A 26540-nucleotide genomic window follows, 5' to 3' on the forward strand; every position below is an offset into this window, starting at 1 on the left:
TTTATGGTTTTAGTCCCTCTATTGTATTTAAATATCATCACGAGTGTATATCATTTTATCCCCACTTCTGTAATGTTATTAGTTGGCTCAAATAGACGGGGACGGACTTAGATCAAACATTTAGGAGGACGAGAATTTGTTAAATATTTGAACTCAAAAACTGATAAAGATAAAAAAATTATTTAATTAATATTTAAACTAACAAAGATCTAAAATACTACTTTATTAAAATAATTTGGGAGGGGTCACAACCCTCTCTCTCAATGAATATAATAAAAATTGATTAGATCGCCCTCTAAAAATTTTAAATTCTCATATAATTTATATATTTTTTTATATTTTATATTTATAATATTGTTATCTCTTAAAAATTCATAAGTTTCTCCTAGAATTTTATAAATCTTCTCTGATATAAAATTTTGTATTTGTCCTTAAACATGATAATATTTATTAGAGGCTTATATAATAAATAAGTATCTAAAGTATATCATTTTTTCATACAAGTAACTAGAAATTTTTTTGATCAAAATAAATACCTTAAGTTATTTTTTGTCAAAATAGATATTTAAAATATTCAAAATTTTTATCTAAGTACCTAAAATATTTTTTAGGTAATATCATTAGTAACCTTTTTTTAGAATATTTTTTTTGAAACAAACTTTTTTAGAGTTTAGGTGAAATAGATTGAGGACTTAGTAGTTTCTTGACCCAAAAAAATTGAGTACTTCAATGTAGGGGTGTTCAAATAACTGAACTAATTCGGTTAACCGACCGAACCGAATTAGTTCGGTTAATTCAGTTCGGTTACCGAATTAGTTCGGTCGGTTAATGGTTAATAAAATTTTTAGAATTCGGTTAACGGTTAATTTGGTTCGAATTTGGTTAATTAACCGAATTAATCGAAATTAAATTTTAAATTTTAAATATATTATATATAACATATGGGTTCAACTCAAATAATTTAAAACTCAATCAATAATTTAAGATCCAATAACTTTTAAACTTAAATCAATATTAATTAATTAAAAAATTATATAAATTTTTTATTTTATAATTATATATTATTTAAATTAATTGTAAACTATTTTTTAATTAAAAATATTAAATATATTATATATAATATATGGGCTAAGCCCAAACCATTTAAAACCCAATTAATAATTTAATATCCAATAACTTTTAAACTTAAATCAATATTAATTAATTAAAAAATTTATCTAAAATTTTTATTTTATAATTATATATTATTTAAATTAATTATAAACTTTTTTTGAATTAAAAAATATTTAATTTTTATATAAATTAGAAAATTTAAAAAAAAAATTCGGTTAATTCGAAATTAACCGAATTAACCGAAATTTATTCGGTTCGGTTAATATGTTCGAAAAAAAATTCGGTTCGGTTAACGGTTAAAGAAAAAAAAAATTGATTAATTCGGTTATGGTTAATTCGGTTTGATCGGCCACCGTTTTAACCGAATGAACACCCCCTACTTCAATGAAAAAGATAATATACTTTGAGTACTTATTTGTGATATAAGGATTTAGTAAAACTATCAGCTCTTCTTCGTTCTCAATAGTTAGGTGCCTATCAACTTTAAGCATTCGGTTAAGATGTTATGTTTTTAGTTGAACATGATTGACATGTGACCTACACTATGTGACGGAATGCCCAAAAAAAAGACTAAATACAAATTTTTATGAAATAAAGAGAATAAAACCATAATTAGATCAACGTTGAAGGGTCAATGGACACTAGGGTTTTCTTTCTGTTCAGCAAAAGCTGCAATCATTTTTTTTCAGAATATTCAAAGCTCACATCATGGCTTTTTGACTGATGCAAAGCCAGAAAGAAAGAAAACGAATAGCCCTTTGGATCTATCGGAACAACCAGTTTAGTCGTTTTCTGGTAACTTACGGGAACAGAACATAAGAATGTTTTGGTTGGATTTGTTTTCATGTCAAAAGCAAATAAAGTAATCTTACAGAAATAATAATGGTGACATTTCAAGAAGGATAGGGTGTGTAGTCATGTTCGATTGTAGGCGTTGTTCGAGTACCCGGAGCTATTGGAGCTCTCGTATGTCCAACCATGGAAACCCGGAGAGCTTCTTCTTCATACGCCCTCCTCTCCAACACCTCCATTATCGCTTTCTTCTTTGCCTTAACAAGCATCGACACCAAAAGCACCCCCAAGAGGAAAGCACCCAATGCAGCTCCGATGGAGCTTCCGACAGCTAATTTCCATCTGCTAATCTTCTTCTTCCTCACCGGCACCGGTGGCGGTAACTCGACGACCAAACCGAAATGGCCATCCCTTGTCGCAACACAAACATCGGGTGACACTTGGTTTCTCAATGTAACTTTGCCATCCCCTTCAAAACTAGCACACAATGCCCTGATTCCTCTCGTGTTGGATGCCTTTGTAATGTTGCTGAAGTTTATTTTGATCGGGCTTTCCGTCGCAAGAATTTCGACCTCGAAAGGGCTGCCGGAACTCACATCTGTGCCGGCATTATAAGCGAGGAGGCCTAATATTGGTGACACGAGCTGGTACCCTGAAAGATCATATTTAGAATAGTTTATGGATGACCAATTAGAACCCAAGTTTTGTCTAACTACCATGACTCTCTCTGCACAAGGCTGCACATTCACGCCTCTCCCCAGATAAAATTCCTTAACTTGTGCACCATATCTGTAGAGACTTCCACATCTAAACCTCGCTGTATCGACTTCGATGCCGGAGAAATTCGCGGGTAGATTTATAGTTTGTACAGTGCCTGTTCTCAAATGCCTGTCAAAAGACTTCACCATGTAGTCCCTAATGAGAAGATCGAGAAGACGAGCTGATCTGATCCCTTCGGCTTCGGCTTCCGTCAAGAGCAATGATGCCGATGAAAGTATTATCAATATGAGAGAGAAAAGAGACCCCATAGAGTAACGGCTAGAACAGGTTTTGCAACGAGGAATGGAAGAGAGATGATAAAGGAATGTTCTCAGTGTCCTTTTCATTATATGGTGTCCCAAGAAGAATCTACTTGAGCCATTGAGATGGTTATAACAGTGCAGCTAAAATCCATCCAACAACACTAACAAATTCGCTTGAAATTCGGGTAAAAGTTTCTAAAAACATGATGCCTTTTGCTTTATGTCATGTAAAGAAGCTTTGAGGTGCAAGGTTGGGAGAAATGATTTGGGGCGTGGGTTGATGATTACCCTTCATATGAAAAAAAGGGGGGGAATGAAAAGGAAACCGGCGTGCTGCTCAGGGGTTGAAATGAGGGCATATTTCCCCTTTGGGAGCATTATGGCTCCGTCGTCAGTACTCAAACTTTGTGGCTTCAACATGTTCCCCTCCTCAACAAATCTCTAATTCTCAAATCTCCTATTAGCTGGGCTTGGATTATAATATATCTTTGTGTTAGGCATGGAATATAATATATATTGAATCAGACACTTTCACAGCTTGCTAACTTCTCTTTCTGTCAACGTGCCTGCTCTAGGTATGAAGTATAGTACATAACATAAACAAATATACATTCTGCAATAAAGCACTGGCTAGGCAGGGGATAGAAATTATACAAGAATTTCAATTTGCAATTAAGCAGACAGGGAAGACTGTAGATCATAAGTTTTGTTTGAAGCCATGTGAACTTTTTCATTTTAGGTGAGCCTTTTAGGTATACTATCTGATCTTTTAAAGCTTTCCAAAGAGGGATTCGTGGGTGGACTTGGTATATACCTCCAAATCAAGCTTGACTTCCCTCTGCCATTGTAATCAACCGCGTTTTCTAATAATACTCCAATGGGGTTCCACAATTGAAGTGAACAAAGAATTAGAGCTTAAACATCTTCAAATAGTCTACGGATAGGTCACTTGTCACCAATGGCAATGATTCAACATTTCCACACGAGGGCTTCATTCAAGTTGAGTAAGTGAAAGCAAAGGCTCGTTAGAAAAAAATTCCCTCAAGTTCCCTATAACCAGCTCCTGCAATGCCACGGACGAATCCGGAGTGAAAACAGAAGCATGAGGAGCCAACACAACATTCTCCATCGCAAACAGCTCTTGCGGCACAAAGGGTTCGCCTTCGTAAACATCAAGACCGCTCCACCGATTCTCCCTGGCACCAAAAAGTAAAAACTTCATCAGTTCCTTCTCGTCAATCAGAGCCCCTCTTCCGATGTTAATTATCACTCCTTCCTTCCCTAACGCCTCCATGACACCGTTGTCGATCATGTGGTGAGTTTCTTCTGTCAAAGAACAACGAAGAATGAGAGCATCGCTGTTTTTTGCAAGGTCATTCACGGTGGAACAGTAAGCGAATGGGACATATGGCTTCACCTTTCTGGAGCAGTAGGCAACGCTGCAACCAAATGCTAGCAGCCTTTTTGCAACCTCGGACCCGATTCTTCCAAGCCCCACAATTCCAATGCGCTTTCCACGGCAAAATCAACGAGATAATGCGTTGAATTTTTTTTTTCACGAGATAGTGTTCTCGCCAAATTAATTGCTCAGATGGGGTGATCTCTACAGTCCCCATATAGGTCGCCATGTACGCCCAGCGATCTAGGTAGGTCGCCATGCAATCCATGCAGCCCCCAAAGGTCGCCATGCACGTCCCAACACGCTGGGCATCCGAGGCCATCCGAACGAGCTATGCGAGGGCATCCGAGGGCAACCGAGCGAGCTATGCGAGGGAATCCGAGCAACCGAGCGAGGGTAGGTCGCCATGCACTCCGGGCGACCTACCCTCGCTCGGTTGCCCTCGGATGCCCTCGCATAGCTCGTTCGGATGACCTCGGTCGGATGGCCTCGGATGCTTTCGGATGGCCTCGATCGGATGACCTCGGATGCCCAGCGTGTTGGGGCGTGCATGGCGACCTACCCCCAGGGACGTGGGACCGTAGAGATCACCCCATCTGAACAATTAATCTGGCGAGGGCACTATCTCGTAAAAAAAAAAATTCAACGCATTATCTCGTTGATTTTGCCCGCTTTCCACTCAACTGCAACCATGAACCAAAGATTACATATCTAGCTTTAGGACTATCCATCATTGATTGAATTCGTAAAACTATCAAAACAATGGTTGGCTTCATTTTTCTCATAATATTATATTGGGTAAACTATCAAAATGGTCAATTTCGTTTCATTTTTTGTCACTTTTGGTCATGGTTTTCAGAACCGGACCGGTTAACGAACCGGTCATGCTACCAGCTCACTGGTTCAACCGGACGACGTCATAATTATTTAAAAAATTAAATAAAAATACCAAAAATATTTAATAAAAAATAATTTTTTATATCACAAATCATATTCAAAGCAATTCATAACATATATAAGTTAAAAACCATAAAATCAAGTGAAACAAAATGATTCAAATTAACTACAACATAATATTTAAGGTAAAACATATTAAATATTAAATATAATTATATAACTATAATTAAAAAATAAATTTGGGGCTAAAAAAATCATAACAAAATGATATTTGTTTGGTTTAATTTTATTTTAAAAACAATCACACATGGCTAAGAAACATAGAAAAGCATCCCAAAAGTCTAAAGAGTAAAAATATGAGAACAAAACAATCTCACATGGCTAAAAAACATAGAAGAATATCACAACTAACTTCTATAAATAATAGAGATAATTTGGCATTCAAAATCATGGAGTCTTTTGGTGAGCATTAAGTGAACTATTCTTTCACTTCAATCAAACTCGAATTTTAGGCTTCAATCGAGCTTCTAAATTTCTTTTTGAGTTCAAGTTTCAATATTATATTTCAAGTTCGAGTCGAGCTCAGCAATACTTGAGTTCGACTTAGCTCGTTTACCAAACGACGTCGTTTGGTTTAATTTTTTTATAAAAAAAACAAAATTTTTGATTTTTTCCGGTTTTCAGCCAGTTTCGGTTCGAACGGTTCAGCGGTTCTGGCCGATTCACTAGTAGCGGTTCAACCAGTGTAGAATGAACCAGACTAAGCAACGATTCCCAGTTGAACCGGCCGGTCCGGTCCAGTTTTCAAAACAATGCTTTTGGTCATTGATTAGAAATATAACATTTTAATCTTTGAAACTCTAAACCTAATTAGTTTGATGATATGACGTATTAATAAAAATGATTAATTTTTAGTTTAATTCATAAATTTTAAACAAAACATTAATTCAACTACTAAACTTTAGATAAAATATTAATTTGACCCTTAAATTTTAGATAAAATATCAATTTAACTTTTAAAGTTTAGATAAAATATCAATTTAACACCTAAATCCGACCAAAATCTCCGGTCATCGGTATCAGTCATATCATCCGTCATCACCAACGATCGTTGAAAAAGAATCTAATGGTGGATATTTTTTTTTTTGAATTTAGGGGTTAAATTGATATTTTATCTAAAGTTAAAGAATTAAATTATATTTATCTAAATTTTAAAGGTTAAATTAATTTTTATAAAGTTTAGAGATTATACTAAAAATCCATCCATTAATCTATAATGTCATCAAACTAACCTCATTTGAAGTTTCATTGAACAAAATATTACAAATCGATAACTTAAGTGGCCAAAATATGTTTTTTTAAAATTAAAGATCAAACGTGAATAACAATGAAACAAGACTGACCATTTTGATAGTGTCGTAACCGTTTTTCGTCCGGGCACGAATTTATTTGTTTGGCGGGAAAAGTGATGTGAATAAATGGTTTTGAAAATAATTTGGGAGTCGCCATCGGCCTTTTGGGTTAGGTAGGTCGAATACCTAAAAATTATTTTTTTTAAAAGAGTTTTAATAAAACACCAATAAAAAAAATAAACTGATCTGCGTTTATAACCAAAAATTCATTCTTTTTAATAATAAAAAGGGATTCGTGGTCGGTTACGTTTAGGGAAGGATTAGCACCCCTACAACGCCCAAAATTGGTACTTTTTAATTATAAATTGTCTCTATTATTAAAATTTTAAAAAGTCAAAAATATATTTAATTTTTTATTCTATTATTTCAAAATAAAAAAAATATTTATATTTAAAAATATCAGAAAAGAACTTCTAGGTGCCTTAAGACAGCTCTTTTCTTTGATATTGATAAATATTAATTTAAATAATATTGTTTACTTTTTAATTTTAAAATATCAGAATATGACATCCAGTTGTATTAAGACTGTCCTTTTCTTCGATATTAAAAATAAATATTTAAAAAAAATACTATTTATTATATGTATATTTATGATATATAAAAAATGTTTAACAATATAATAAAATAAAATATTACTAAAACAATATATTTAAAAACAATAAAATAAATGAAGACATATAAATGAATAACTAAATTATAAAAATAAAACTAATTACTAATTACTAATTAATTGAAATTATAGGGTTTAAATATTTTATTTTCTAATTTAATAATTTAGTGACCAAAAGGAAATTATTTAAAATTCAAATTTTATAATAGAATAAATTAAAAATATGAACCAGTGATTAAAAAAAATTATTTATTAAAATTAAGGGATTGAATCTGTCATTTATCCTAAATATATTATTTTAATAAAAAGGACTAAAATGAATAAAATTAAAATTCAAAGACTAAATTAAAATTATTATAAATTCAGTTTAGTGACTAAAATGTAAAATTTATAAATACGAAGGACTGCGGAAGGGATTTAACTTTTTCATAATTACGCGCATAGTCCTTCCCGAAACGACGTCGTTCGGGAAGGACTATAAGAGTCCAAATCGGCTGGCCCGAAGGGCCAGCCATTTCATTTCTTTTTTTTTTCTTCTTTCTTAAACCGAGAGAGAGAGAGAGAGCCAGAATTCTCTCTGGCCTCTCTCTAGATTCCCTCACCGGAGGGAATCCGGCAGCCGTCTGCCGCCGCGAGTTCTGCCGCCGACCACCGCCGCCGGTGGTCGGAAATTTCTCAAATTCACCTAAAACATAGATCTAGACACCCTGAGCCCGAATCCAACTTTTGTTTTCCCGAAAAGACTCCAAATCGGAGTAAATCTATGAAAATACCTTCGTATTTTTGGTTCTCCGGCGATGTTTAATGATTCCGGTGTTGGTCAAGGCTTCCTTGGTAAGCTTCTTTCCTCTCTTTTTCCTTCTATTTTTGCTCTGTTGTTGTGGACTGGGATCGTTGGTAGTTGTTGTTGTTTTTTTTTTCTTTCTTTGTTTTTTCTTTTCTCTTCGTTTCTCTGTTTTTTCTCTAGTTTTTTTTTGTCTCTCCCCTTTTTTTTTTCTTCGCAGGTGGGGTGGTGGCTTTTATAGCCACCACCATTGTATCCGTCGGACCGGTCCGAAGAAGGGCTCTCGGTGAGTCACCGGACTACCAGTGGTGACTCACCGAGTAGCCATGGCATGGACGGCTGCCATTTTATCTTCTGGAGTCTTCGGTTGGGACGTGGCAGCGGCGGAGGCGGCGAGAAGACTGTCGGCAGCCGCGTGGAAGCTGGGGCGGCGCCGCGTGGCCCTAGGGTATCAAACCCTAGGGTTCCTCTCTAGAGCCATCTGGACCGTTGGATCTTGCCAGATCCAACGGCTATGAGCTGAGGCGGCTGGTTAGATTATGGTTAGGAAACCCTAACTGGAAACCCAAATATTTAGGGTTTCTGGTTGGATATGGACCGGTTCTGGTTGGTTTGTAACTGGGCCGGTCCAAATGTAATGGGTCTGTAATTATTATTATGTATTTAATATATTTAATATAAATTAATAATAATAATAATAATAATAATAATAATAATAATAATAATAATATTATTATTATTAATAATAATAAGGATAATAATAATATTAATAATAATAATATGGATAAAAAAAATTTAGTATCTTCAGCTACCCCTCTTTGTGATATTGAATAAATTCTTCTTTTTCTCCAAATAAATTCTTCTTATTATGAACTTTCTGCTGGGGATGATGATGACCTCCTTTTTGTGATAGAGTCATTCAAAAGGTTGAATAAGCTCTTGATGAGTTCTTCTCATTATGAACTTTCTCTTCCTTCTTCAGATGAGTTCTTCTCATTATGAACTTTACCTGGCAATGTTGATCCATCAAATGATGAATTCAAGCAAAAGGTTGAACAAATTCTTCTCATTATGAACTTCTTCTTCCTTCTTCAGATGAGTTCTTCTCATTATGAACCTTCTCTGGAAAAGCTGTTCCATCAAATGATGGATTCAAATCTTTGCTAAAATCTTTGAAATTCCTGTTAAAAATTCAACATAGATGAAAATGAATGAAAATGCACCTATTTTTGTAAACACTTAAAATATGATGCATGAATGTTGAGTTATTTGATTTCAGATTGGTGAATTGAGTATTTCTTCAATTGTAAAAACCCAATAGATTTTTCTTCTTCAAATGAAAGAAATCTATCATCTTTGACAAATGTAGATATAATGTCACAAAAATCTCTTGAGAATAAAATTCAATAGTATAGGCTCTTGAAAAGCTTGCATTCAGGCAACATGTTGATTCTGATAACAACTCATCTGATTATGAAGTAACCTTTCAGGATGATTTCACAGATATCGATAGTTCTTCTAATACCGAGAAATCTTGAATTCTGATTCTGATGAGGAGAATAAACTGTTATACTTGACAAAAATGGGATTCTCAAAGGCTGAAGCTTTAATAGTCAGGTAGAGATGTGTGGTCCAAATTCATTAATTGCAGAATTGGCAAATTTTATATGCTGCTCAAATGACTAAGGCTGCTGATACACTTCTTCAGATCAAATAACTCAAAGAACACTTCCAGAAGATGCTATAGAGTATCCTTATTTTTACTATGAGTAAATTCATCTTCCAAATTCAATGCTTGTTCTATCCAACCAGATCAGATAACTCAAAGAACACTTCCAGAAGATGCTATTGGCAAATTCATCTTCCAAATTCAATGCTTGGTTCTATATAATCAGATCAAATAACTCAAAGAACACTTCCAGAAGATGCTATTGGCAAATTCATCTTCTAAATTCAATGATTGTTCTGCTAAACCAGGTCAGATAACTCAAAGAACACTTCCAGAAGATGCTATTGGTAAATTCATCTTCTAAATTCAATGATTGTTCTGCTAAACCAGGTCAGATAACTCAAAGAACACTTCCAGAAGATGCTATTGGTAAATTCATCTTCTAAATTCAATGATTGTTCTGCTAAACCAGGTCAGATAACTCAAAGAACACTTCCAGAAGATGCTATTGGTAAATTCATCTTCTAAATTCAATGATTGTTCTGCTAAACCAGGTCAGATAACTCAAAGAACACTTCCAGAAGATGCTATTGGTAAATTCATCTTCTGTTTAATGTTTGGTCTGGGATATCACAGTACTTATTCGATATAAAGCCAGAATTTGTAGATTCGAAGCATTTCCATGCTGCTACACTAAAAAAGGCTATATTCATAATCTGCCAACAGAGTTTCTCTTATTCTGCTTCTTTCATGTGCTGATGCTTTTCCATTAACAAAGAAATGATGGCCTTCTTGGAATCCAAGAATAAAGTTAAACTGTTTATAAACATGTACAGGAAGTGCCAAATTGACAGAAAGGATCTGTAAGGTTCTTGAAGCTTATGACAATGAGCCACCTTAGAGTGTCCAGAAGTATGTTCTTAATGAATGCTGAAAATGGAATCTAGTATGGGTTGGAAGGAATAAAGTTGCTCCACTTGAACCTGATGAGGTGGAAATGCTTCTAGTTTTCTTTAAAAACCATACACAAGGATCTATATAGAGACATATTTCCTAGTGATATCAATGTCATGTTTCTTTTTGCTGGAATCAGTACTGCAAAGATCATCTTCTACTGTTTTAGTATATCTTTGAAAACAGATGTGCAAGAACTGAATGGTGATCGGTTGGAGCAATTGATGAGTAGATTTGGCGGATTCGACCTTGTTGTCGGTAGCACCACTTGTAACAATCTTGATGTTCATGGCTTTAAGCTAGTGATGATTTGCCTACTTTGTATTCCATGTATTTAAAAGTATTAACATAAAGTGATATTCAGAAATCTTTAAATTATTTCAAAATTATGTTAATTCAATAGAAAAGAATAAATTGAATTTCCAAAAATAAATTGAATCTCAAATAAATTGAATTTGAAATAGATATAATTGTATTCAAAGTTATGACAAGCATAAGAATAAAAATTCAAATGTCTCAACAAATTATAAGCATAAGTATTTCTAAATTAATCAAGTTGACACAATTTAGAGATGATGTAAGCTTTTGTCTGGAAGATCTCAAACGTTGTTGAAATGCTTGTAGATGTGTAGTTTCTCCCAAACTGTCAAAATCTTAAGAGGGTTCAATTGCCAGATGCCTAATATCAACCTGCATTTGAGCCGCCTTTTCAGGTTTTCAACTCAAATCCTTCATTTGGTTACAAGATGCCCTTTGCGGGTTTTCACCTTGACCCACCTTTTTCTTTCTTCTTTTTTTTCATTTTCTATTTTTTTTCTTTTTTTTTTTCTTCTTCCTTTTTTTTTCTTCAAGCATAATACTTCTTGACAGAATCTGAGTTTATTGGATTTCTCAGAATTTTTCCATCCATTTCTGCCAAGATCAATGCTCCTCCGGAAAAAGCCTTTTTTACAACGTATGGCCCTTCCCAATTAGGCATCCATTTCCCACGGAAATCTTTATGTATAGGCAAGATCTTTTTTAGTATTAGATCACCCTCTTGGAATTCTCTTGGATGTACTTTCTTATCATGAGACTTCATCATCCGTTTCTGATACATCTGTCCATGGCAAATAGCTTTCAATCTTTTCTCCTCAATAAGGTTCAATTGATCAACTCTAGCTTGGATCCATTCAGATTCATCCAATTTTGTTTCTCTCAATATTCGAAGCGATGGAATCTCAACTTCAATTGGTAAGACTGCTTCCATCCCATAGACTAAAGAAAAAGGCGTTGCCCCAGTAGATGTTCGAACAGCAGTTCGGTATGCATATAGAGCAAAATGTAACTTCTCGTGCCAATCTTTGTAAGTTTCAGTAGTCTTTGTAATGATTCTCTTGATGTTCTTATTTGCTGCTTCAACTGCCCCATTCATCTTTGGACGATATGCCACTGAATTTGCATGTTTGATCTTAAACTGTACACAAAGTTCTGTCATCATTTTGTTGTTCAGGTTCAGAGCATTGTCTGTAATGATCCTTTCTAGTAGGCCATATCGGCAAACTATCTCTTTCTTTATGAACTTGCAGACTGTGGACCTCTTAATATTGGTATATGAAGCAGCTTCAACCCATTTGGTAAAATAATCAATTGCCACAAGGATGAAGCAATGTCCATTCGATGCTTTTGGTGTGATTGCCCCAATGACATCTATTCCCCACATAGAAAATGGCCAGGGTGCTGTCATTACATGTAAAGGAGATGGGGGTACATGAATCTTGTCTGCATATATCTGGCATTTATGACATTTCTTTGCATAATCAATGCAATCTGTGTACATAGTAGCCCAATAATATCCATATCTCATTATTTTTCTGGCCATGGAAAGACCATTTGCATGTGTTCCACATATTCCACTGTGTACTTCTTCAATGACGTTTCGAGCTTCGCTGGTATTTAAGCATCTCAATAGCATTTGATCATTGCTTCTTCTATACATAATCTCTCCATCAAGCAAATACCCAGCAGCCATTCTTCTCAAGGTTCTTTTATCAATTTCCGATGCATTTGGTGGATAACTTTGATTTTTGATATATTGCAGGATATCATGATACCATGGTTTACCATCTACCTCTTCTTCCACACTATAACAATGTGCAGGAATTTCATATACTTGCATTTTGATTGGCATCATATCAACTTTCTTAGTTGCCTGAAACATAGCAGCTAATGTAGCCAAAGCATCTGCCATTTGATTTTCTTCTCGAGGGAGATAATCAAAGGTAACCCTCTCAAATTCTTTTACTAATTCGAGTATAAAATTTCGATATTCTAACAATTTGGGATCTTTTGTTTCCCACTCTCCTCGCAATTGATACACCACTAACGATGAATCTCCATATATCTTGAGAAATTTGATTTTTCTTTCTATAGCTGCTTTCAACCCCATGACACAAGCTTCATATTCTGCCATGTTATTGGTGCAAAAGAACTCTAGTCTGCTTGTAAAGGGATAATAAATATTTTCTGGAGAAATCAACACTGCCCCGATTCCTCGTCCCAAAGCATTAGATGCTCCATCAAAATAAAGCTTCCAAGTTGCAAATTCATCATTTGTTCTGACTTCTTCATTCATGGATATGCACAACAAATCTTCATCGGGAAAATTGAAATTCAAAGGCTGATAATCATTTGATACACGACTGGCCAGAAAATCAGCTATGACACTTCCTTTTATCGCTTTTTGGTTGACATAGATAATGTCAAACTCAGATAATAACATCTGCCATCTAGCCATTCTGCCTGTCAAAGCTGGTGATTCCATTAAGAACTTTAAAGGATCAAGTTTGGATATCAACCAAGTAGTATGGTATAACATATATTGTCTGAGTCTTCGAGTAGTCCACACCAAGGCACAACATAATTTTTGTATTGGTGGATATCGAACTTCACAATCAGTAAATTTCTTGCTCAGATAATAAATAGCTTTTTCTTTTCTTCCAGATTCATCATGCTGTCCTAGTACACATCCCATCGAATTTTCGAAGACCGTTAAGTAGAGAATTAATGGTCTATCAGGCATTGGTGATACTAAAATGGGGGCATTGGATAAATATTTCTTAATAATATCCAAAGTTTCTTGACATTCTTCATTCCAGACTTCAGGATTGTTCTTTCGAAGTAATTTGAACACTGGATCACATTTGTCAGTCAATTGAGAAATGAACCGAGATATATAATTTAATCTCCCCAAAAAGCCTCGAACTTCCTTTTTTGTGTTGGGTGGTGGAAGATCTTGAATTGCTTTTACTTTATCTGGATCAATCTCAATTCCTTTTTTGCTGACTACAAATCCCAAAAGTTTCCCAGAAGTTACCCCAAAAGTGCATTTAGCAGGGTTAAGCTTTAATTGATACTTCCTCAATCTCTGGAAAAGCTTCCTCAGATTTTGAATATGTTCTTCTTCCGTTCTGGATTTGGCAATCATGTCATCTACATATACTTCAATCTCTTTGTGCATCATGTCATGAAACAAAGTTACCATGGCTCTTTGATATGTTGCCCCTGCATTTTTCAATCCAAATGGCATCACTTTATAACAGAATGTGCCCCACATGGTTATAAATGTTGTTTTCTCCATGTCTTCAGGATTCATTTTTATCTGATTATATCCTGAAAAGCCATCCATAAATGAAAACCATGCATGCCCTGCAGTATTGTCCACCAATGTGTCTATGTGGGGTAATGGAAAACTATCTTTCGGACTAGCTTTGTTGAGATCTCTGTAATCCACGCACATTCGAACTTTTCCATTTTTCTTAGGTACGGGAACAATGTTGGCTACCCATTCTGGGTATTTAGATGCCTGTAGGAAACCTGCATTGATTTGCTTCATCACTTCTTCTTTGATTTGCAACAACATTTCTGGCCTCATTCTTCTGAGCTTTTGTTGGATTGGTTTATATTCTGGATTGATTGGAAGCTTATGTATCACTATATCTGTGCTCAAACCAGGCATATCTTGATAAGACCATGCAAAGATATCTTTGAACTCTTGAAGGAGATTTATCAATTCTTGTTTTATCTGGACTGTCAGAGTGGTACCAATTTTCACCTCTTTTATTTTTTCATCTGTTCCCAAATTCACAGTCTCAACCTCTTCCTTGTGTGGTAGAATTTGTTTGTCCTCTTTTTCTACCAATCTTAATAGTTCAGTAGGAACATCACATTCCAGTTCATCTTCACAACCATTGATTTCTTCCAGACATATAGGCTGCTCTAAATTTATCACTGGATTAAATCTAGGAATAAACATGCTATTAACACGGTGACACCTGCAAATTTAAGTCGGAACATTTCCGAAAGAATATAGTAAATTTATGAAAATAAATAAATGTAAAAATGTAAGAAAATGTAAAGAATGATTGCCATCTGAAAATTTTAAAGAAAATTTCTTATATTTAACATAATTTATTTTACAAGATAACAAAAAGTTTTCATATTTTTGAGCTAAACATAAAGATTAGTTCTGAATATTACTCTGCATTAATATTAAAAACTATAGGAAGATCTTCAGTGGTCCAATTGGTGAGTGTTTCTCCAGGAAGACATGGTCGAATCCTATCCAAGTACTTGCCAGTCTTGTTGTCATTCATGATCATGTTGATAAATAATCCATTCATAGCTTCTTCAACTATGTCTTGATCTTTCGTCAACTTTTCTTCTTTAAAGGCTTCAACAAGCTGCTGTTCCACATTAATTGTTCCCCCTGATCTGAATGTTATCTTCAACTGTGGGAAAGACATGTGTTTCCAAAGGATTTCCCCCCCTTTCAATTTTGTCTTTCTGTCTTCACATCTTCTTTTCATCTCTTTGTTCTTTTGCTGAAGATTGGGCTTAAATCCCAGCCCAAAACGGTCTTTTTTCATCTTTATACTGATAGGAACTGAAATCCCTTGAAGATTCTTTCCTAGACCTCTCCCAGCTTTAGCTCCGATGCCTAAAGTTTGTTGTACCGTCATCTTGGTGCAATCAGACAATCTGGGATATGGGATTTTGCTTCCTTCTGCAATAAAGGTTGCATTTACAAATTCAAGAGCTCGAAAAGAGCATTCAAGAGCATCATCATTGGTGTCGATATATGGAACATCGCTTGTTACAGACGCAATGATTTCTTCTTCAGCACTGACACATATTAGTTGTTCATCAACAACAAATTTCAATTTCTGATGTAATGAAGAAGGAACGGCTCCTGCTGAATGAATCCATGGTCTCCCTAATAGACAATTATATGTGGGGTGGATGTCCATTACCACAAAGTCAATATTGTACACGACTGGGCCAATTAACAACGGTATTTCCATTTTCCCAAGCACTTCTTTTTGAGTACCATCAAATGCTCGTACCACATTCTGATAACTCTTCATATGTGATTGATCCAGAGGCATTCTTTGAAGTGTAACTAGGGGCATCAGGTTGAGAGCGGATCCATTGTCAATCAATACTCCTGGTAACACATGACCATGACAATGTGTCGTGATGTTCAAAGCTTTTACTGACCCCATTCCGCCTTCTGGTATTTCATCATCCGTGAACGTTATGTAATTGTCAGCGGCTATATGTCCCACAATTCTGTCAAGTTTATTGAGGGATATATCTTCGGGGATAAATGTTTGATTGAGGATTTTCATCAAAGCATTTCTATGTGCTTCTGAATTCATCAAGAGATCAAGAATAGAAATTCTCGCTTGTTGTTTGTGTAGTTGTTCAACCACACTATACTCACTATGTTTCAGGAATTTCAAAAATTCTTGAGCTTGTTTTTCTGTTACAGGCTCATTAAATGCTGGAAGGGATTCATCCTCAAATACCTTCTGAGGTATTGCCATGGCTTTTCCTTTTGTTTTCACTTGTTCTGAAGCATTGGATGTTTCGGGAGAGTAACATCTCCCACTTCTCGTAAAGAAACCGACCTCGCTCACTGCTTCAGACGTCGATGTTGTACTCAGACTTTGTATTTTCTCTTCTGTTTTTTCTAGAGAAACAGATCCTCCTACCATTGAAACATTGGTAGTATAATTCCAAGGTACCCTGCGGGTATCTTTGTATGGAAATGGTAGAGGAGTGGTGATAACTACTTTCGGCTTTATTGGTGCAGGAATCACCGTAGATGATTTCACATTAATGATCACAGGATCATTTGTTCTTTGACTAGGTTTAGAATCCTCTGATGAGCAAACATCATTCTCTTTTCTTCCTGGTTCTTCTTCAAAGAATTCTATTTCTCTATTGTTCATCAATTTCTGCACCAAATCCCTAAACTCAGGACATAGTTGAATTTTATGCCCTTTTTCCTGATGATATTCACAATAATTCTTGCCTTCATTCTGCTTTGGCCTGAATTGTTGTGGAATTATACCGGCTACAGAAAGCTGTTGGAATATCCAAACAAATGGAGATTTAATTTCAGAAATGTCAATCTTTGCTTTCTTTCTGTTATCTTCCTGAATTGCATTCACGTTTTTATCTCCATGATTTGGCAATGGATGACTTGATGCGGATGGTGTATTGAATTCCAACTTCCCAGTGTTGATCAAATTTTGAACCACCCTTTTGAATGCTAGACAGTTTTCAATAGAATGTCCTGTAATTCCTTCATGGTAAACACAGTGTGCCTTTGTATCATACCAAGGAGGGAATGGTGGTTGCATGGGAACCAAAGGATAGGGCCTTATAACATCTGCTTTTAACAGCGAATCATAGATCTCTGCATATGGTACTGGTAAAGGTGTAAAAGACAACCTTTCATTTTCCTTTCGAGATCCTCTGGACTCTGCTCGATTGTTTGTTTCCTCTTTCTTAACCCTTGGCTGGGTTATTGTAACACCTTTCGATGAATCTTTGCTGTAAGAATTGGCATTGTTGACCTCATTCTCCTTTTTCCGGTATGTAGGTCTTTTGGAACTAGACCCATCATTTGATTCAATCTTGCCACTTTTCAAGACATTTTCAATTAATTCTCCAGAAATGACCAAATCCGCAAAATTTCTGGTTGCATTCCCCATTAGATGGTTTAAATAAGGAGCCTTCAATGTATGGACAAACATCACTGTGGCCTCTTTTTCTGACAAAGGTGGTTGAACTTGGGCCGCAGTGTCACGCCATCTCTGGGCATACTGTCTGAATGTTTCATTATTCTTTTTCTCCAAATTTTGGAGAGTCCATCTATCAGGAACCATGTCTGTTACATGGCGATACTGCTCTAAAAATGCTTTAGCCAAATCTTTCCAGGATCTAATGTTGGCTTTGGTCAATTGAGTATACCATTTTAAAGCCGGTCCTGTCAAACTATCCTGGAAGCAGTGAATTAACAATTTTTCGTCCTTCACATATCCTGCCATTCTTCGATAAAACATAGTAATGTGGGATGAAGGGCATGTAGTACCGTTATATTTATCAAATTCGGGAGCTTTAAACTTGATAGGGAGGATTAGGTCTGGAACCAAACTCAACTCACTAGCATCAAACCCGTAGAATGATTCAGTTATTTCTACAGATTTCATTCGTTCTTCTAAGCTCTTGATCTGTCTGGTCAGTTCTTCATTTACTTTTTGTTTCTCATTCAGCTCATTCAAATCTGGGATCAAATGCTCAGTATTAAGATCCCCTATTTTCACATCGGATATAAGCGGATTTTTGCTTGAAGATGCAGGATCCACTTGTTGTTCCTCATGTGGTTTGACTTCTTGTAACGCAGATGTACGAGCATTGATTTGTATAGGGGTAGTACCAGAGTGATAAATTGGTTCTGGTGGAAAACCTAGAGGGTATATGGGTTCTTGGTCAAAAGATACAGGGTTTTCATGCATTTTTCCACTGATAGCCTGCCTTTTAAACATGTCATCTATTTTCTTCATCATACTGTCTTGTGAATTTGCAATGCTGGCTTCAATTTTTTCCAACTTCATTCTCATTTCTTCTTGTTCTTTATGATGCTGTTCCTCAATACGCTGTATTTTATCCTCCATAATTCTCTTAGTGGCTTGTCTAGTACCGTAGTGATGTAGTATTTCTCTTTTGGCCAGAGTAACTGCGATTGAAAAAATCTTTTAATATTATTTTTTCAAATTTTAATTAATGAATTTTAACTTAATAAAATAATTCATAGCGAAAATTATGAAATGAATGATGAATGTATGCAAAATGCATGTATAAAAAAAACATTGATCCCAAAAGGTTAACTGTCATAGAACAACTTTCATCGGCATACAAAAGTTTCTTTATAATAGTTCATAACTACAGATAAGGCGTAGCTTTCCTATTAAGCTCTATAATTTCTTTTATTAACCATGACACCTTCTTTCCATACTTAGAAACTGGATCAACTTGATGCTCAATTATTTCGGCTTCAACAGCTAGTTCCCCAACATATCTGGCAACCTCACTCATTTGTACCATGGCCTCGAACACCATATTGCTTCTTTCTTCACTTCTTTCGACATAGAACTCAGTTGACTTTTGCCATCGTTCAGTTGTTCCTTCAAGAGTTTGCTCTAACTCAGTGACTCTGACTTGACAATTGTGCAGAATTTTTTCAAGATCTCTAATGCGTCTTCGCAGTGAAGCATTTTCCTCATTACTTTCTTTGAGATCATTAGGTCCTAGACGAACCTTTTCTTGAAACAATGATTCTTCAAGTTGCAAAATGTAAGAATTAAACTCGGAGTTTTTGTTTCTAGACTGATCCAGCTCCTCTTCAAGTTTTGTTCGTGCTTCTTGCGTTCTTTGATTAAGCTTCTGGATTTGAACATCTTTTATTTCTGCATCTTTGCATCCAGTTGCTAGCCACTTCATGCTCTACCTCAAGTCTGGTGTTGAAATTTTTTCTTTTTTAGCTCCCATTTTTCTTTTTCAACATTGGATTCTTCCATCTTTTGGCCTCTGACTTCAAGCTCAGCAATCAACTGGTTCATTTCAGATTCAAATCCCTTGAACATGATACTTTTCTCGCTTTCAAATTTAACAAAGATGTCATTCTTCATCTCTTCTAAATCTTTGGCTCGATCTCTTTCTTTTTGCATTTCATTCATGATCTCACGGTGTTCAGCCTTGTGTTTTATAATTCGCTCTCTTCTGTCGACCTCAAAATCTTCCATTTTTTGCTTTCCTTTTTCCAGGCTTTTGAGTAGACGGCTATTCTTTCCTTTCAGATCTTCAACTCGTCTTTTCTCAATGTTCAATTCTCTGGTCATCTGTACCGTCGATTGGCTGGGTCCTGATGCTTTTCGGGATTTATATAACTCCTGATAATCTTTCTGTAAGGCTCTGTACTCATCCTCACCTTTTTCTTTATCTTTTCTCAACATTGCACATTGTGATGAATAAAAGTCAATGTCAACCCCTAACATAGCTTTATCTTGTCTCATTTGCTCTAACTCTTTCGACCAGCCATCTCTTTCTGCTTCAAACTCAGCTCTCAAGATTTCAATCTCTGATGGAACCACCTTAATGCGATCTTCCATAGAGATATCCTCATTTTGATCTGGTAGAGGAATATTTTCGTTTTTTCTGACAGATCTCCAATCTTCATAATCAGGAGTTAACATTTCTTTTGCTGCTTTAGCTCGGATGCAAAAAGTTGTTTTCCAAGCTGTAACGGCTTCCATGATGTTTCTTTTATAATTTTTGCTGTGGAATGCAAACTCAGATGACTGTAGTCCAGCAGTGACAGGTACAAATTGACGACCTTCATACTGTCTTATAACCAGCAGTGGTGCATATCCAATTCCTCCCCATAATCCGAGCAGCATTATCCAATTGTAATCACCACACCTGTAAAAGAATTCCCTTTGGATTTGCCACGGGGCGCGCCAAACAACGTCATTGCTTTGCAGATTTCGAAAGGCATTAATCCACATATCTTTCTTAATTTCTTTCGGCCATTCCTGCTCTAGAAATTCTTTTAATGGTGAATAATCCGTATTAAAGCGTCGGTATGAAACCTTTTCTGTTCTCCAGAAATGACTACGGATCCAAACATATAACAACTGGGTACACCCTGAGAATCGTCCACCTCCTAGCCTTCTGCAAGCATTTAACGATCTGAAGGTCTCTGCTAGGATGGCAGAAACAGGATTAATCTTCTTCGGTAGCTGTTCAAACAAGTCTACCACTGCAACTTCAACATATCCCAATACTTTTGGGAAGATGACCATACCATATATACCCAGAGCAAATAGATCGAATCGTACTTTAGCGTCTGGATGACTCTGAATAAGCTCTCTGATGTTGGTCCAAGCAATGCCTTCGCTTTCGCCTTTTTGTTTGGTACGGGATGCTACCCATTCTTCTCGTACCCCAGCAATCTTTGCTAATTTAACTCGAAAGGGTTGAGTTTTAATTGACTTTGAATATATTCGATTCTCCAAAGCACCTTCAAGATGTAACAAAGTTGTATATTCTTCAATAGTAGGGACCAAGTCCTCCTTATTGAAAGTGAAGCAATTGTACCCTGGATTCCAGAATTGAATTAGGGCTCTGAGTAATTCATCATCAACTTCTACATAGAGCAGATATGGAATGTCTCCGTAAGTCTGATAAAACTGCAATTTTTTGTTTGAATCCCAACTTTCCCAAATGCTTCGCAAATCTTGCATATCATTTCTTTTTAATGAAACTGGAGCATAACTGGCCAAGTCAGATACATAATCATCCTGCAGACTGTCTCTTTCTTGTCTTTGTAAATCTTCAGCCCACTGTCTTACTTCTGAGTTTAGAATTACTTGACTTGAACACTTTTTATCCATAAATGAAGGCTTTCCAATGAGACAATTAACACAAGGATCAATGTCTTTTATCCTGTATGATGCAATGCAAACAGAAAAATAAAGAAAACACAAAAAGAAAATAAATTAGTTTACATAATAAAGAAATTTAATAATAACATTTACATAAATATTCTTTATTTAAACATGCTTTTCTGAATTTAAATAATTTAAATAAACATGTAATTTAAACAATAAATGAATTAACAGAAAAGACAAAATTCATTTCTCCTGTGTGTACACCTATTTTGGACAAAATTTCGGCATGACTTCTGATCGGAAGAGTTTCTAAGGTTTTTTATATGCAGGGTTTCAGATCTAAGAATAAAGGTACCCGAATTGTCATTGTTAGTGCCCCCTTGGGTTGCTAACCCTCAATCCTAGTCCATCACAGACTAAAATGGATCGAGTTCAATTCGAGGGGATACATTTCTCTATGCCTGACACGGAGAATAAATTCTCACGAAGACAGAGAGCATATGAACCCCGGAAGTTACTTGCTAGGTCTGACACGGAGAATAAATTCTCACGAAGACGTCGCTTTCACTCCCACTTAAAAGGGACAACTCAATTATAGAGCTTTATGTTTATGCAATGCAAGTGTGGTGTGTGAGGAGAAATGTTCAAACCTTTGACAGAAAAATAAATACTGAAATAAAATATTTGCAAATAAAATAAAACATATAATTATTATAAAATAATAAATAAAAAAAATTTGAAAAGAAAGAATTAAAAATTAAATATATGAATTTTTAATTTTTAATTAATAGAGACAATTTATAATCGATTTTTAAAAGTTTGACCATCCCCAGCGGAGTCGCCAAGCTGTCGTAACCGTTTTTCGTCCGGGCACGAATTTATTTGTTTGGCGGGAAAAGTGATGTGAATAAATGGTTTTGAAAATAATTTGGGAGTCGCCATCGGCCTTTTGGGTTAGGTAGGTCGAATACCTAAAAATTATTTTTTTTTAAAAGAGTTTTAATAAAACACCAATAAAAAAAATAAACTGATCTGCGTTTATAACCAAAAATTCATTCTTTTTAATAATAAAAAGGGATTCGTGGTCGGTTACGTTTAGGGAAGGATTAGCACCCCTACAACGCCCAAAATTGGTACTTTTTAATTATAAATTGTCTCTATTATTAAAATTTTAAAAAGTCAAAAATATATTTAATTTTTTATTCTATTATTTCAAAATAAAAAAAATATTTATATTTAAAAATATCAGAAAAGAACTTCTAGGTGCCTTAAGACAGCTCTTTTCTTTGATATTGATAAATATTAATTTAAATAATATTGTTTACTTTTTAATTTTAAAATATCAGAATAGGACATCCAGTTGTATTAAGACTGTCCTTTTCTTCGATATTAAAAATAAATATTTAAAAAAAATACTATTTATTATATGTATATTTATGAATATATAAAAAATGTTTAACAATATAATAAAATAAAAATATTACTAAAACAATATATTTAAAAACAATAAAATAAATGAAGACATATAAAATGAATAACTAAATTATAAAAATAAAACTAATTACTAATTACTAATTAATTGAAATTATAGGGTTTAAATATTTTATTTTCTAATTTAATAATTTAGTGACCAAAAGGAAATTATTTAAAATTCAAATTTTATAATAGAATAAATTAAAAATATGAACCAGTGATTAAAAAAAATTATTTATTAAAATTAAGGGATTGAATCTGTCATTTATCCTAAATATATTATTTTAATAAAAAGGACTAAAATGAATAAAATTAAAATTCAAAGACTAAATTAAAATTATTATAAATTCAGTTTAGTGACTAAAATGTAAAATTTATAAATACGAAGGACTGCGGAAGGGATTTAACTTTTTCATAATTACGCGCATAGTCCTTCCCGAAACGACATCGTTCGGGAAGGACTATAAGAGTCCAAATCGGCTGGCCCGAAGGGCCAGCCATTTCATTTCTTTTTTTTTTCTTCTTTCTTAAACCGAGAGAGAGAGAGAGAGCCAGAATTCTCTCTGGCCTCTCTCTAGATTCCCTCACCGGAGGGAATCCGGCAGCCGTCTGCCGCCGCGAGTTCTGCCGCCGACCACCGCCGCCGGTGGTCGGAAATTTCTCAAATTCACCTAAAACATAGATCTAGACACCCTGAGCCCGAATCCAACTTTTGTTTTCCCGAAAAGACTCCAAATCGGAGTAAATCTATGAAAATACCTTCGTATTTTTGGTTCTCCGGCGATGTTTAATGATTCCGGTGTTGGTCAAGGCTTCCTTGGTAAGCTTCTTTCCTCTCTTTTTCCTTCTATTTTTGCTCTGTTGTTGTGGACTGGGATCGTTGGTAGTTGTTGTTGTTTTTTTTTCTTTCTTTGTTTTTTCTTTTCTCTTCGTTTCTCTGTTTTTTCTCTGGTTTTTTTTTTTTGTCTCTCCCCTTTTTTTTTTCTTCGCAGGTGGGGTGGTGGCTTTTATAGCCACCACCATTGTATCCGTCGGACCGGTCCGAAGAAGGGCTCTCGGTGAGTCACCGGACTACCAGTGGTGACTCACCGAGTAGCCATGGCGTGGACGGCTGCCATTTTATCTTCTGGAGTCTTCGGTTGGGACGTGGCAGCGGCGGAGGCGGCGAGAAGACTGTCGGCAGCCGCGTGGAAGCTGGGGCGGCGCCGCGTGGCCCTAGGGTATCAAACCCTAGGGTTCCTCTCTGGAGCCATCTGGACCGTTGGATCTTGCCAGATCCAACGGCTATGAGCTGAGGCGGCTGGTTAGATTAGGGTTAGGAAACCCTAACTGGAAACCCAAATATTTAGGGTTTCTGGTTGGATCTGGACCGGTTCTGGTTGGTTTGTAACTGGGCCGGTCCAAATGTAATGGGTCTGTAATTATTATTATGTATTTAATATATTTAATATAAATTAATAATAATAATAATAATAATAATAATAATAATAATATTAATAATAATAAGGATAATAATAATATTAATAATAATAATATGGATAAAAAAAATTTAGTATCTTCAGATAGTTTACTCCATTTTATGATAAATGTTGCAGTAGTTTGATTACGTTTACGTAATAATTACCTTGGCACCAAGTCGGTATGTTCCCTTTGTCACCCACGACCCGGACCGAACATACCGATCACCGGCTGAAACTCGTCGGAGAACATCGATGAGAAGCCCAACAGAAAAGCCGGCAACATCCTCAGAGAAGGCTTGACCAGCGGCGGTGACGGCAATGCCTCGGCGGCGGCATTCTTGCAAGTCGATGTGGTCAAGCCCAGCACTCGAAGCCACAACGAGCTTCAAAGAAAGAAGAAGGGAAATGGTTTCTGAGGAGACTCGGGTGCTTCCCACGCAGAGAAGGGCAAGCACGGAGGGAGCGTGCCGGGCGAGGAAAGAGTGATTCGACTCGGAGGAGTCGAGCGGGTCGAGGAGATGGAAATGAGCTTGTAATTGGGATTTGAAGAAGAAGGAGGAGGAGGAATAGAAGGTGAGCGAAGGACAAGAAGAGGAGGGAGGGTTTTGGAGAGAATCCATAATTCTATTTCCAGGTTTGTTTATCACAAAACAGAGGCACATAATTCTTATCATCATTGTTTGGACATCGATTAAAATGATGCAGTAGCTGTTATTCAGTCAAATGGCCCAGTCTCGATATTATTGATCAACAGTGATCACAAGTGTTTTTTCCCCCCTTAAATTATTATCAATTTTCTCTGTTTTTTTTTAACAAAATCGTCATTAACATTTTAATTTGTGTACAAAAAGCTGCTAATCCTCACACGAAGAATATCAACTCAGAATTTTCTTTGCTATTCAATTATACTTCACCAGCTTTTATAATTTTTTGGTTAGTTGATTACCGTTTATGCAAAATTTTCAATTTGATACTTCTAATGTTTTTTAACCATTAGGAACATAGTGATGGGCCAAGTTTTGGATAGCCGAAGGGAAATAATAAGATTAGAAGGTGGCATGAGAAGCGAAATTACAGAAACAATGCAATATGTATACAGTAAATTAGGTAATCCTCACAGGAAAGACTAAAGAGAAGGGTGAATCATCCATCCATGAAATATTACGTGTTGGAAAGGGATATGAGAATAATGGTACCTTTAAGACCACAGCTAGAAGAGTTGATGAGACATTATCTCATGGTGAGCCAAAAGAACCAATAATTGTCACAACAACCACCTTCAATCAGCAGCACAAGGCAAAGCAGCAGCTCCCTTGGCCTTATGATGGAGCTGTGGAAAACTGTGAAGCAATATCCAGTCACTCACAGGTAGGGCAGGAAGAAGATGATGTTGGTGTTGGTGTGCCACCTGGCTTTTCTGAAGAAATCGACCAGAAGCAGCCATGTGATGTCAATGATGATGACCCTGATGTTCCTCCTGGATTTGGTTGATGAGGTTCAATTTGCAAGCATTTCCCACTGGCATCATGCAGCTGTAACTGGCATCCTGCTACTGAGGCCGTATACCTTGCTTCTGCTCTAAAAGGCGCTCTTTTCCTGTTTCAGTCAGAGAGGGAGCTCTTAGTCTGCTATGGTGATAACCAGATTAATATTTTTTCTTGAAAGATTTTATTTTTTTGCCTATATTCATGACGTTTTCCTCAATAAATCACCGGATCGATATATTTACCGACCTAATACCGGTCAGATTATATTTTTTTATCTAACATCCGTAGTAATAAAGCGCACCCCTTGAATCGCGCTATACGCTGATTTAGCGTCACATGGGAATAGCGCCCCCCCTGATCCGCGCTATATATGGGTATCTGACACGTGGGGTATAGCGCGGAGCAGGGGGCGCGCTATACCCCTAAATACCCGTCCCTCCACATCCCAATCTTTCCTATAAATATCCTCATTCTCAATCACTTTTATCACACCAAATTCTCTAAATTTCTCTTAAATACTCTCTCTTTTAAGGTATATTTTATAATATTTCTACTATTATATATTTAATTTATTTAAGTATTTTACTTTATTTAATATTTTACTAATATAATTCTTTTGCAGATATATAATGGAAGGCAGTCTACTTCGCTCGTATGGAAATCATATATCTCTGCAATTTGCTGATA

The 26540-nt window shown here is 35.7% G+C and overlaps 2 protein-coding genes across 2 annotated transcripts; both read right to left on the reverse strand.

Annotated features, from left to right (window-relative positions):
- Positions 1–2006: 2006 nt before the first annotated feature.
- LOC120173228 lies at positions 2007–2933 on the reverse strand. The gene has a single exon (XM_039180455.1). It carries the CDS (start codon positions 2931–2933, stop codon positions 2007–2009), a length of 927 nt encoding a protein of 308 aa, XP_039036386.1.
- Positions 2934–3918: 985 nt separating this feature from the next.
- On the reverse strand, positions 3919–24986 carry LOC120173229 (glyoxylate/hydroxypyruvate reductase HPR3-like). Its single transcript, XM_039180456.1, has 2 exons — positions 24531–24986; positions 3919–4437 (listed from the first exon to the last, which is right to left on the reverse strand). The coding sequence occupies exons 1-2, from the start codon at positions 24984–24986 to the stop codon at positions 3919–3921; spliced, it is 975 nt and encodes a 324-aa protein (XP_039036387.1).
- Between the last annotated feature and the right edge of the window lie 1554 nt (positions 24987–26540).

This window comes from Hibiscus syriacus, unplaced genomic scaffold, assembly GCF_006381635.1.
Source record: "Hibiscus syriacus cultivar Baekdansim isolate YM2019G1 unplaced genomic scaffold, ASM638163v2 tig00111942_pilon, whole genome shotgun sequence".
Lineage (NCBI taxonomy): Eukaryota > Viridiplantae > Streptophyta > Magnoliopsida > Malvales > Malvaceae > Hibiscus > Hibiscus syriacus.

Excerpts from the sequence above, each read along its gene's own strand:
- LOC120173228 (XM_039180455.1), bottom strand. The coding sequence starts at position 2,933 with ATGGGGTCTCTTTTCTCTCTCATATTGATAATACTTTCATCGGCATCA.
- LOC120173229 (XM_039180456.1), bottom strand. The coding sequence starts at position 24,986 with ATGGATTCTCTCCAAAACCCTCCCTCCTCTTCTTGTCCTTCGCTCACC. Across the intron at positions 4,438-24,530 it reads CATACCGACTTGGTGCCAAG|CGCATTGGAATTGTGGGGCT; the intron begins GTAATTATTACG and ends TGCCGTGGAAAG.